Below are 12671 nucleotides of genomic sequence, written 5' to 3' on the forward strand. Positions count from 1 at the left end.
ATGATTCATTCCAATTGAAACCTATTAAAATACAATAAGGTAAAACACAACAAAATCAGAACCTCCTCACACATGGCGTCTCCCACACACCACCTCTCGTAAAAGCTCTCCAGGTTACTGACCAGTTTAAAATACTCAAACTCTGCTTTGATCTGGCTGACCACAAGCACCCTGAAATGAACCACCACACTGGTCAGTCCAGATCCAGACAGCTGATTTTTCAATGGCCAATTTTGCCTGTCCAATTAAAAAATGTGTTAAACCACACCTGGTTTTCATTTTAAACCTATGCGGAACCCGGAGAATAAAAAACTCCTTACTAAAAACAACCCCTCAGTTATTCAGGATTCTCTGCAGTAAATTAAAGTGGCCACAGCCTCTCGCACTCACTGTAGGCATGAAAAATAGTTTCCTCGGAGCAGAAAGCACACTACACACTAATGCTGGGGTCCACTATGCGGAGAAACCTGCCCGTGGACACAACGCAGTGCAGAATCCTCCACTGCAGGTCCTCCACTCTCTTGGTGAGGGGCGGCTTGTAGAGCACGCTCCACACTGCCCTCCGCCACTCCTCCACAGACAGGTGAGCTCTCCACTTGGAGTCTACCAGACCTCTTAGCCTACTATACTCCATGGCTTTAACACACAATTTGTATACATTTGATCTATTCATTGTGTGAAAGATAATTTCCTTCACACTGTGCAAATTAAGTAAGTTTCCTCCATTCCCTCCACCCCCCTCTCCCTCTCCCACTGGTGCAGGGTAGGGTGAGGAGGGCGAGGAGAGCGCTGCCCAGCCAGCCAACCTGACCCTCAGCAGGTTCAGCAGGGGCTCTATGACCAGCGAGTACAGCATACCAGCCAGGGCACAGACTGTGCACAATGGGAAGGGCTGACTCAGCCCATTGTTGATCTTTAAAATACTAAACGTTTTGGTATAGAAAAGCCGAATCTAGGAGGTAAAACCAGGGTTGAACCCGAAGGCCTCCAGGATTTTAAAAAGGTAGGTGTGGACTATCGAATGCCTTCTCTTGGTCCAGGGAGACCAGCCCTACATTAAAATCACAAATATCATTTACAGATGAAAAGTCTCTAATTAAAACAAGTTATCAATCTCCCTTCTTGGGCAGCAGTGTAACCGCTGCCCTATGGCAGCTGAGAGGCAGTTCCTTGTGGTTGAGGCTCTCTCTCAGAATTACCAGGAGCAAATATTAAAAATACTTGAGCGTTTTTTTAAATTTTTTTAAAAGGTGCTTTAAAGTACTTGAATTTGTGATGTATAATATATTTTGTAACATTCTGTGAAATGGTACTGTATATTTTAAAAAAAATCCTCAATATGTAGAAGCTTAAACCAACTGTAGCTGTGCGTAGCAAGATTTTCGTGGGCTTAGGCAGTGTTGCAAGCTGCAAGGTCAGTATCAATAGATTGGTATAGATGCAACTCTTTTGACCTCTGCTGCGTGGGAAAGTCCGACAGACTCAAGGGGGCTGGGAACCCGGTAAGAGGGAGCAGGGTGGTACAGTTCGCTGAACGCTACAGTACTGTTCTTGTAGATGAAATTATTAAAATACATTTGAATTAAAATGCCGGGGAAATGTGTATTTAATAACAGATGGCTGGAAACATAAAAGTACAAATCTTGGATAAAAAAGATGTGAAGTACCCAAGCAAATCTGACTGTATTGCTTGCAAAAAATCAGTCAACTTATCTGCAATGTGTGAATCTGCATTGTCAAACCACACTAAAGGTAAGTTCAAACATTCATATTGATAGTCAAATAACATGTCTTCATCTCATTTTCAGACTAGCTTTTTGTAAGATTTGTTTCAGAGAGACTTTCTCAGGAACCCAACAAGCTTTCTTTCTGTAACTTGACAAACACTTAAACACCGTGTCTACAGAGAATAACACAAACAAAAATCTAAATTAAAAAATAACGATTTCCTCTGGGGAAATATTGGGTAGCTGATGTGAAAATGGGCTTGTTGAGTGTTTCCTGATTGCCTGTGCACAATCTGATCCCTAGAGAGTAGCGTTTTTTTAAGTTTAATATAATTATTTTTTGTTAATGTGTTAAATAAGTTGTATTGTGGTTTGCGTTTATGATTAACAATTAAGGTTTTGATTTTTAACAAGGCCACTACAGATTTATGAATTCACTAAATATGCTGTGTCTACAAAAGAAGAGATAATATTGCTAGGTAGGACTAATATATATATATATATATATATATATATATATATATATATATATATATATATATATATATATACACACAGACGTGCTCAAATTTGTTGGTACCCTTACAGCTCATTGAAATAATGCTTCATTCCTCCTGAAAAGTGATGAAATTAAAAGCTATTTTATCATGAATACTTGCATGCCTTTGGTATGTCATAGAATAAAGCAAAGAAGCTGTGAAAAGAGATGAATTATTGCTTATTCTACAAAGATATTCTAAAATGGCCTGGACACATTTGTTGGTACCCCTTAGAAAAGATAATAAATAATTGGATTATAGTGATATTTCAAACTAATTAGTTTCTTTAATTAGTATCACACATGTCTCCAATCTTGTAATCAGTCATTCAGCCTATTTAAATGGAGAAAAGTAGTCACTGTGCTGTTTGGTATCATTGTGTGCACCACACTGAACATGGACCAGAGAAAACAAAGGAGAGAGTTGTCTGAGGAGATCAGAAAGAAAATAGACAAGCATGGTAAAGGTAAAGGCTACAAGACCATCTCCAAGCAGCTTGATGTTCCTGTGACAACAGTTGCAAATATTATTAAGAAGTTTAAGGTCCATGGAACTGTAGCCAACCTCCCTGGGCGCGGCCGCAAGATGAAAATCGACCCCAGAGTGAACAGAAGGATAGTGCGAATGGTAGAAAAAGAACCAAGGATAATTGCCAAAGAGATACAAGCTGAACTCCAAGGTGAAGGTACGTCAGTTTCTGATCACACCATCCGTTGCTTTTTGAGCGAAAGTGGGCTCCATGGAAGAAGACCCAGGAGGACTCCACTTTTGACAGAAAAACATAAAAAAAGCCAGACTGGAATTTGCTAAAATGCATATTGACAAGCCACAATCCTTCTGGGAGAATGTCCTTTGGATAGATGAGTCAAAACTGGAGCTTTTTGGCAAGTCACATCAGCTCTATGTTCACAGACGAAAAAATGAAGCTTTCAAAGAAAAGAACACCATTCCTACAGTGAAACATGGAGGAGGCTCGGTTATGTTTTGGGGCTGCTTTGCTGCGCCTGCCACAGGGTGCCTTGAATCTGTGCAAGGCACAATGAAATCTCAAGACTATCAAGGCATTCTGGAGCGAAACGTACTGCCCAGTGTCAGAAAGCTCTGTCTCAGTCGCAGGTCATGGGTCCTCCTACAGGATAATGACCCAAAACACACAGCTAAAAGCACCCAAGAATGGATAAGAACAAAACATTGGACTATTCTGAAGTGGCCTTCTATAAGTCCTGATCTGAATCCTATCGAACATCTATGGAAAGAGCTGAAACTTGCAGTCTGGAGAAGGCACCCATCAAACCTGAGACAGCTGGAGCAGTTTGCTAAGGAAGAGTGGGCCAAACTACCTGTTAACAGGTGCAGAAGTCTCATTGAGAGCTACAGAAAACGTTTGATTGCAGTGATTGCCTCTAAAGGTTGTGCAACAAAATATTAGGTTAGCGGTCCCATCATTTTTGTCCATGCCATTTTCATTTGTTTTCTTATTTACAATATTATGTTGAATAAAAAATCAAAAGCAAAGTCTGATTTCTATTAAATATGGAATAAACAATGGTGGATGCCAATTACTTTTGTCAGTTTCAAGTTATTTCAGAGAAAATTGTGCATTCTTCATTTTTTGTGGAGGGGTACCAACAAATTTGAGCACGTCTGTATATATATATATATATATATATATATATATATATATATATATATATATATATATATATAAAACATTGGAGGATGAGCCCTCATTGTATTACATGTATATGAGACTTTTTATTTCGTGCGTCTTGGAATATCGTTCCATCTTTTCTTAATCTCCACCATTCTTATAATAATGCCTACACTACTGTGGCGGAGTGTCCCGCCCCTATGTATTTATTTATTATTTATATTTGTTTGCGGCGCGGATAAAAGTGCTGCGTCTTTTGTTATTGTTTTTTATTATTTATATTTAGAAACCTTGTGAGGATGCATGACTGATCAGCTACTGATTATTTAACTAGCTGACAGTCATGCATCCGAGGGGTAATAAGATAATTAACAGCTAGTTAACCCCTCGGCCAGAGTATAAGAACTGGCAGCTGTCCGTGCTGCGGGGTTGGTTGTTGGAGTGGAGTGTAGAGAGTACGGGAGAGCGGAGAGAGAGCGCGTAGAATACAACAAAACAATTGCTATATTTAAAAAAGTATATTTGTTTCTATATGTTTGGCCATCACGCCTTTTTGTTTTCTGTTTTGTTGTTGTGTTTACATCTTTTGTTTTGGTTTATTTATTTATTAAAAACGCTGAGTGCCATAGCATTCAGCTTCACCCGCCCATCCATTGTTTGGTTTCAGTTACTTCCTGGTCCGTGACGTCATCAACCTCACCACTGCGAGCCAGCCTGTCACAACTACACACAGAAGTAAAGGCTCTCGTTAGAACCTTGCTTTGCCACTATATAGCCTACTGCCTGACTGCAGCAAATTAACGCCTGCTTTTCAGAGTTCTTAAAATAATCAAGCAAATACAAGGCCCATAATTATAGGCAGCTTTAATAAATTAGAATATTTAATAGACCTCATTTGCAAAATTGCAAATCGCAGAAACTCCCCAGAATTACATATGCATACACAGAATTACATATGCATCAAGGGCTAAAGCACAAAGAGACATTGCCCCTGCAAATCACGTCTTAATTGCATGTTTATGCCATTGAGTGTGTCTTATAAATCCCATCCAAGAATTCAGAACCCTCAGCGCCCCGTTTTACGGTTGTAAAACATGCGCAATCCTTTTATAAATCTGGACCAGAATTCCTTTTATTATTATTATTATTATTATTTATTTCTTAGCAGACGCCCTTATCCAGGGCGACTTACAATCGCAAGCAAATACATTCAAGTGTTACAATACAAGTAATACAATAAGAGCAAGAAATACAATAATTTTTGTTCAAGTGTGACAAACCACAATTCAATAATACAGCAGATAATAGTGATAGTTACATCAGGATATGATTAAATACAAAATACTACAGGTTAAACACTTGGCAGACTACAATATTCTGAAGTACAGGATTAAATGCAGTAAAATAGGGAACAGGGGAGTTCTACAGGTGCTGTTTGAAGAGGCGAGTCTTAAGGGGGCGCCGGATTGTGGTCAGGGACTGGGCAGTCCTGACATCTGTAGGAAGGTCGTTCCACCACTGCGGAGCAAGGGTAGAGAAGGAGCGGGCTCGGGAGGCAGGGGAGCGTAGCGGAGGTAGAGCCAGTCTTCTAGTGCAGGCGGAGCGGAGAGGTCGAGTGGGGGTGTAGGGAGAGATGAGGGTCTGGAGGTAGCTGGGTGCAGTCTGGTCAAGGCATCTGTAGGCTAGTACAAGAGTCTTGAACTGGATGCGAGCGGTGATCGGGAGCCAGTGGAGCGAGCGGAGTAGTGGAGTAGCGTGGGCGAAGCGAGGCAGAGAGAACACCAGGCGGGCAGCAGAGTTCTGGATGAGCTGGAGCGGACAGGTGGCGGACGCAAGGAGGCCAGCCAGGAGGGAGTTGCAGTAGTCTAGGCGGGAGAGTACCAGGGCCTGGACCAGGAGCTGGGTAGCATAGTTGGTGAAGAAGGGTTAGATTCTTCGGATGTTGCTCAGGAAGAATCGGCAAGTGCGTGCCAGAGTGGAGATGTGCTGGGAATAAGAGAGGCAGGGGTCCAGGGTGACTCCAAGGTTCTTAGCAGAAGAAGAGGGAGAGAGTGTGGTAGATTGCAGAGGAACAGAGATAGAGAGATCAGAGGAGGGGGAGGAGGAGGGAAAGAAAAGGAGGTCAGATTTAGAGAGGTTGAGTTTGAGGTGATGCAAGTGCATCCAGGAGGAAATAGCAGACAGACAGGTAGAGATACGGGAGGAGATGGTGGAGTCAGAGGTGGGGAAGGAGAGGAAAATCTGAGCATCATCAGCATAGAAATGGTATGAGAAACCATAGGATGCGATGAGGGGGCCCAGGGAGCGGGTGTAGAGAGAGAATAAGAGAGGACCCAAGACTGACCCTTGGGGGACTCCAGTTAAGAGAGGGTGAGGTGTGGAGGTTGCTCCACGCCAGGTTACCTGGTAAGTGCGGTTGGAGAGGTAGGAGGAGAACCAGGCCAGAGCAGTGCCAGAGATCCCCAGGTCAGCAAAAGATGATAGTAGAATAGAGTGATCAACAGTGTCAAAGGCAGCAGAGAGGTCGAGGAGAATTAGGACAGAGGAGAGAGAGGCAGCTCGGGCACACTTAAGTGAGTTGGTGACAGACAGGAGGGTGGTTTCAGTGGAGTGGGCAGAGCGGAAGCCAGATTGGAGAGGGTCAAGCAGAGAGTGGTTGGACAGGAAAGCAGAGAGCTGGCGGTGTACAGTCCGCTCGAGGGTTTTGGAGAGGAAGGTGGGGTCGAGGGTAGGTTTTTTGAGGAGGGGAGTGATAGAGGCTTTTTTGAAGGCAGAGGGAAAGATGCCAGAAAGTAGAGAGGTGTTGAGGAGGGAGGAGATGAAGGGGAGTAGAGCAGGAGCAGCAGCTTGAAAGAGGTGAGTGGGGAGGGGGTCCAAGGCACACGTGGTGGGTTTGTGACCCTGGAGCAGGGAGGAGAGGTCAGAGTCTGAGAGGGGCAAGAAGGTGGAGAAGGAGGGCGAGATAGTAGGGGATTTAGTGGGTGTAGGGGTTGGAGCAGGAGGGGGTGCGGGGGAGGGAGAGGTGTTAAAGAGTTTGCGGATATCTGAGATTTTAGAAGAGAAGAAGGAGGCAAAGTCGTCAGGGGAGATAGAGGAGGGAGGAGGAGGGGGGGAGGGTTTAGGAGGGAGGAGAAGGTAGAGAATAGTTTACGTGGGTTGTTAGTGGAGGCTTCGATTACAGATTGGAAATAAGCACATTTAGCAGAGGAGAGAGTAGAGGAGAAGGAGGAGAGGAGAGTGCGGTAAAGGTCTAGGGCAGCAGGGAGTTTGGTTCTCTTCCAATTCTTTTCAGCAGATCGCAGTGTGATTCTTGCCGAGCGGAGAGCAGAGGAGAGCCAGGGATGGGGAGGGGAGGGGACAGAGGGAGTCGAGGGAGGAGGTGAGTGAGGAGAAGAGGGTGGAGGTAGCAGAGTCTACGGAGAGTTGTGAAAAGGAGTCGATAGGAGGGAGGTGAGAGAGCAGTGGAGGCAAGGACAGAGGGGGAGAGAGATCGGAGGTTATGGCGAGAGGTGACAGTGGGGGTAGGAGGAGCAGGGAGAGGGGGGAGAGACAGAGAAAAAGAGATGAAATAGTGATCAGAGAGGTCCAGGGGGGTGACAGAGAGGGTGGAGGGGCAGCAGGCCCTGGAGAAGCTGAGTTCCAGTTGACGGCCAGCTTTGTGGGTAGGAGGGGACGGAGAGAGACAGAAGTCGAAGGAGTGAAGGAGAGGGAGGAATCCAGCAGAGTGGCTGGGGTTGGAGAGATGGATGTTGAAGTCACCCAACAGGACAGTCGGGGTATACAGAGAGGGGAGGGAGGAGAGTAGATAGTCGAGTTCATCCAGAAAGTGAGTGAGAGGCCCAGGGGGGCGGTACAGAACAATGAGCAGGAGTTGACAGGGAGAGGTTAGTTGGACTGCATGAAATTCAAAGGTATTGACAGAGAGTGAGGTGAGATCGGAGGGGATAGAAAAGAGTAAGGAGGGAGAGAGGAGAAGACCCGTCCCACCTCCCCGTCCAGTGAGACGCGGGGTATGGGACAGGACGTAGAGAGAGGACAAGGCAGCAGGAGTAACAGTGTTATCAGGGGACAGCCAGGTTTCAGTGAGAGCAAGGAAATCGAGCGAGAGGTGGGAGGCAATATATGAAGATATGAAATCAGCTTTGTTAGCAGAAGAGTGACAGTTTTACTCACTGACACAGAGACACTATCAGTCCTGTTAGGAGAAGAGCAGCAGACAGCAGGGCTCGCTGTCCTGTATGTAGCCACCTGCCACAGCCTAGACACTGCACGGGGACCAAACATTACTGTTCATGGTTGATACTGTTAATATGGAAAGGGGTGGGGGGTGGTAATGAGGGTGGGTGTATAGGGGGAGGGAAGGGCAGAAGGAAGGGAGGGACAGGGGGGTATCTGTTTGTATTGTGTCTATTAATGTTAATTGTTTAAGTGCTTTGGCAAAACCTAATTTTATTTCGTAATGCCAATAAAGTCTTTTTGAATTTATATTTGTATAGAGAGAGAGAGAGAGAGAGAGAGGCAGCATTCACCTATCTACTGTATCTTTGTCTCTCTCCATGGATCCAGACGGGTCAGGTTTGACTGGTTTGAAGAGCACAGCATCGACTAGGGCTGGGGTACTCAATGGGGTATCAGTCTTGGCTGTCAGTCCAGTCACCTCTGCCACACCCCTAGTTCTGCATTCATGGAACATGGAGAATATGCAAGGAAGCAAGAAAGGGCTCTGAGTGATGAGGTTAAACAGTGGGACTGTGACAGACAGCGAGTGAATCCAAGTCATAAATCTCCTTCACGATATGTGAGAGCGCTGTATAACAGAAACAGAAACAGTGTGCCCCGGACTGGATGGGTTGGCAATTCATTCCAGGGAAAGTTGGAAGTCGGCCATCTAGAAAGGGAGCGGAGTCACAATACCAGAAGTCATCACCTTAATGCGGTCGGCAATGTGGCAATCGCGGATTGGAGGAAAAGCGATTGCACTCGCTACCGAAGGCAGTAGCCAGTCGTATTATTTAGGCAAACAATAAAGCTTTGTTTTCACCGTGAACTGTTGTTGGGTTTGTTATTGAGTTTGGTATTGTTGAGCACTGCATCACCTCTACACTCGCGCACTGCAAATCATTTTGCCACAGGGACAAATAAAGCAACCCTCCCATTTACTGATCTGTCCCAATACTAGTTGTAGGGGAGGGGAGATGCTGTTTCCTTGTGATAAAATCGTGCTAATGCTGAGAATCTAGCCCTGTGTTGTATGTGCAGCCCCCTTCTTCAGATCTCCAGGCGTTTCTGTTTAACATGCACTGCTTCTTTCTCTCAAAGCGGGTTTGTTGTCCAGAGAAGTGGGTGCAGTTCAATGGAAAGTGCTACTACTTCTCAACTGATAAAATGGACTGGAAATCCAGCCGGGCTAGCTGTGTGTCAATGGGAGCAGACCTGGTGATTATAAAGAGTGAGGCAGAGCAGGTACAGTTTGACCATCATCTTTACAGAGCTCTGTTTCTAAAGCTCATGAAACACCAGCTTTCAGGAAACTGCTTTTCTGGCAGCTGTTGAAGCCTCTAGTTGACTGTGACATTTTCAAACAATTTCAAACCAAGCTGCTCAAATCAAATTAATTGAAAATGTCTCCACTCTTCCAAGCAGCTGCTGGAAAAGTGGCTGGAAGTTGCCTCGTGTTTCCTGGGTTAAGACTTCTAACCCCTGAGCTTCTAGGGTTCTGCAGGCCATTCAGCCTCCAAAGCCTCTAGACTACAGATTCTCAAACTGCACAGCAGTATAGTAAATACTGAATGTATATTGTTCTGTATCTCAGTGTCACAAGGCCTGTCTGTCACCTCAACAGTGAAAGTGAATTTTCTGGGGAGCCCCTGGGTCACCTCTGCGGACCTCCTGGGGTCCCTGTACCCCAGTTTGAGAAGCACTGGCGCCCTGCCCCTTCAACCCCAGGGTGTGCATTTAGAGTCTGTGATTGTCACTGGTCTATCACCAAACATTTCAACTGAATCAGATCACACCTGACCTGCAGGAAACCATTTGACAGCAATTTACTGCAGAACATTTTGATGTGTGTAAAATAAATCCCTGTTCATACAGTTGTTTGTGTTTTGAGTGTAATAAAACCTGGGGTGTTGCCCCTCCGGTACACAATAGTGCCCTCCCACCCAAACCCTGCCCTCCTTCAATCCTGCAGAGAACACTGAGTTCACACACTGACATCATGAACACAAGACAATGTGAGCTTAATGAAACCCCCACTGCCACAGACAGGCTCTCATCCCACTTGCTGTCATTTAAAGCAGGGGTTCCCAAACCGTGTTCCGAGGCCCAAAGGCGGAGCGGAAGCAAGAACATTAGACGTATTTTTTTCTATTAATAGCGAAAAGCAGGCGCAGGCGGCAGATGTAACTAGAAAAATAAAGTGTATCAAGGGAGTATTGGCGGACTGTCAATCAATGCAGAAATTCATAAATCAGAGCTAACAGAGTGCCTGCCTGTAGGCGGGATGTAGAGCGAGAGCTCTGACAGTAGGGCAGTGTTAAGGTCATGTGATCGCCCTGCTGGCTGATGCAAACAGTGTGTTCAGAATTTTATAAAATTACACTATCGAAACCGCGAAGCAAAGTATAAGAACAAAAAAGGCTGCTACCTTCCTTTAAAATTTCAATTGATGCCTATGATGAATACGTTTTCGTGACTAATTAGCTATTAACATTTAAAATATTGAGTACTTTGATATTTATTTCAATAGTAACTAAATCAAGTTATTAGTCAAAGTCATATATAAATCGACCTACCGGTAATTGATTTATTAAAATGTTTGGATATGTTGCTATTTTATTAATTACTGGCACAATCGTCTTAAAATACCGCTAGAATATGTTTTGTTGGAAAATAATAATAATAATAATAATAATAACGTTTTTTCACTGATTCAGAATTTCGCTGCAGATGGATTTATTTTCATAAGTTTTCTTTTGGTTAAGTGGCGCAGCTGCACTCCGATTTATTTATTTATTTATTTATTTATTTATTTTGGAGGGGGGGGAGGCGGTTGCGAGCCAACTGAATGTAATTTTGCCAGTTGTATTTGGTTGCACAGAGTAGTGGCGAAAAAAGTAGTTTATGCAAGCCTCTTCCCTCTGTATTTTGCGCATGGGTCTTTTTTTGTGCACGACAGTTCAGCGTGAAAGGTAAAGGTTGAACGTTTTAGTTACACAGTGTTCAGAAATTAGGATTTAAGAGTTATGTTTTTGTGCACGTTGTACTGGTTTTACTCAAACGTGATTCCTGTTCAGGTATTTATGAATGGGAATAATAAGAGATATTAACTTATTTCTTGTTTGATGACGAAGAAAAATAACTGCATTTCTAAAATTGTCAATTATACAAAGGTGCCTAATTTAAAAATTTGATAAAAACGTCTGTTTAGATTTTGCAATTTATTTTATTTACTAAAATTAAACTGTTTCGATTTTTTTTTTATTTTCACTCTGTGCATATTATATGTGATTTCCGTCTTTCACAATATTTATTCAAATGAATAAAGGACAGTTTAGATTAGGTTTATTTATAACGTTACAGGTTTAAACATATACAATGTTTTTAATTTGACATTTTCCCAAGGAGTGCTAATAGTGGGCCGCAGTGCCTAATGCAGCTGAACAGGTGGGCCTCAGGTAAAAAAATTTGGGAATCCCTGATTTAAAGGAAGGTTTGCTTTCTTCAAAAAGCGGGAGTGCTCTTATATTTCCACTAGGGGGCATCAGACTGGTAGATCTCCACTAGAACTGACAGGAGTATTTTCTGTTTAGAGATTCTTATTGAATGAAGCTAAAGCCCATGCAGGGAATCGCTACTGGATCGGCCTGACTGATGCTGTTACTGAAGGAGCCTGGCTCTGGGTGGACGGCACTCCTCTCAATGACAAGGCAAAGTAAGAGCTTCAATCTCATTCTGAAATCACTGCTGAGGATTAAAAGGATACAGCAGCAAACAACCTAGTCATTTTCTACTGACATTGTGTGATACTGACTGCATTGCTCCTCATCTCTTTCAGGTACTGGTACGGTAAGGAGCCTGATGACTGGAAGGAAGATGAGGACTCGTCCGGGCAGGATTGTGCAGACCTTCTGTATATGTCAGATACCCTCAAAGTCTGGTCTGATCAATCGTGCACACAGCCACCCAATAGAAGGATTTGTGAAACCATGGCAGTGATAATCCATATATAAAACCAATGTGGGTCTGTTTCACTTTCTCTCTCTATTTAGATAGCAAACAGGCTACAAAATGGATCCCACAAATTATTTACATTTCACTTTATTAAACTGTGGTATCTAAGTGTTTTTATGAAATATGTAAAACAAATACACATTAAATCAAGCCAGAGCTTTTATAAAGAGTTTGTGATTCAATTGCCATTGTGATTATTGTTTTTATATTTCCCCTGACGTTTGCAATCATTTATAAAAACAGATCTAGAGAACAATGATAATAACTCAGTATTGGAGGAACAGAACAAATGTTAACCTATAGGTGAGGTTCAGGGGGCGGAGCTAGGCACCAACAACCTATCATCTGCTATCATCAATTAAACCTACCTTATTTAAACATTAGTCACCTCTACCTCGCTGTCTTGTGTTTTTCGTTTTTGGCTTAAACCTAAGCGATTTCAAGACCCATCTACATTTGCATACCTCAGTAATGGAGTACTTACAGCAGTTGTCATCGGATTCAGAGGATTCCCAGGATTTT

At 43.4% G+C, this 12671-nt stretch overlaps 1 protein-coding gene across 1 annotated transcript; it reads left to right on the plus strand.

Moving 5' to 3' along the window:
- The first annotated feature begins 455 nt into the window (after nt 1-455).
- On the plus strand, nt 456-12425 carry LOC117969360 (asialoglycoprotein receptor 2-like). Its single transcript, XM_058994080.1, has 4 exons — nt 456-524; nt 9237-9380; nt 11729-11850; nt 11974-12425. The coding sequence occupies exons 1-4, from the start codon at nt 456-458 to the stop codon at nt 12146-12148; spliced, it is 510 nt and encodes a 169-aa protein (XP_058850063.1). The 3' UTR covers nt 12149-12425.
- Nucleotides 12426-12671: the final 246 nt, after the last annotated feature.

This window comes from Acipenser ruthenus, chromosome 20, assembly GCF_902713425.1.
Source record: "Acipenser ruthenus chromosome 20, fAciRut3.2 maternal haplotype, whole genome shotgun sequence".
In the NCBI taxonomy this organism is placed as follows: Eukaryota; Metazoa; Chordata; class Actinopteri; order Acipenseriformes; family Acipenseridae; genus Acipenser; species Acipenser ruthenus.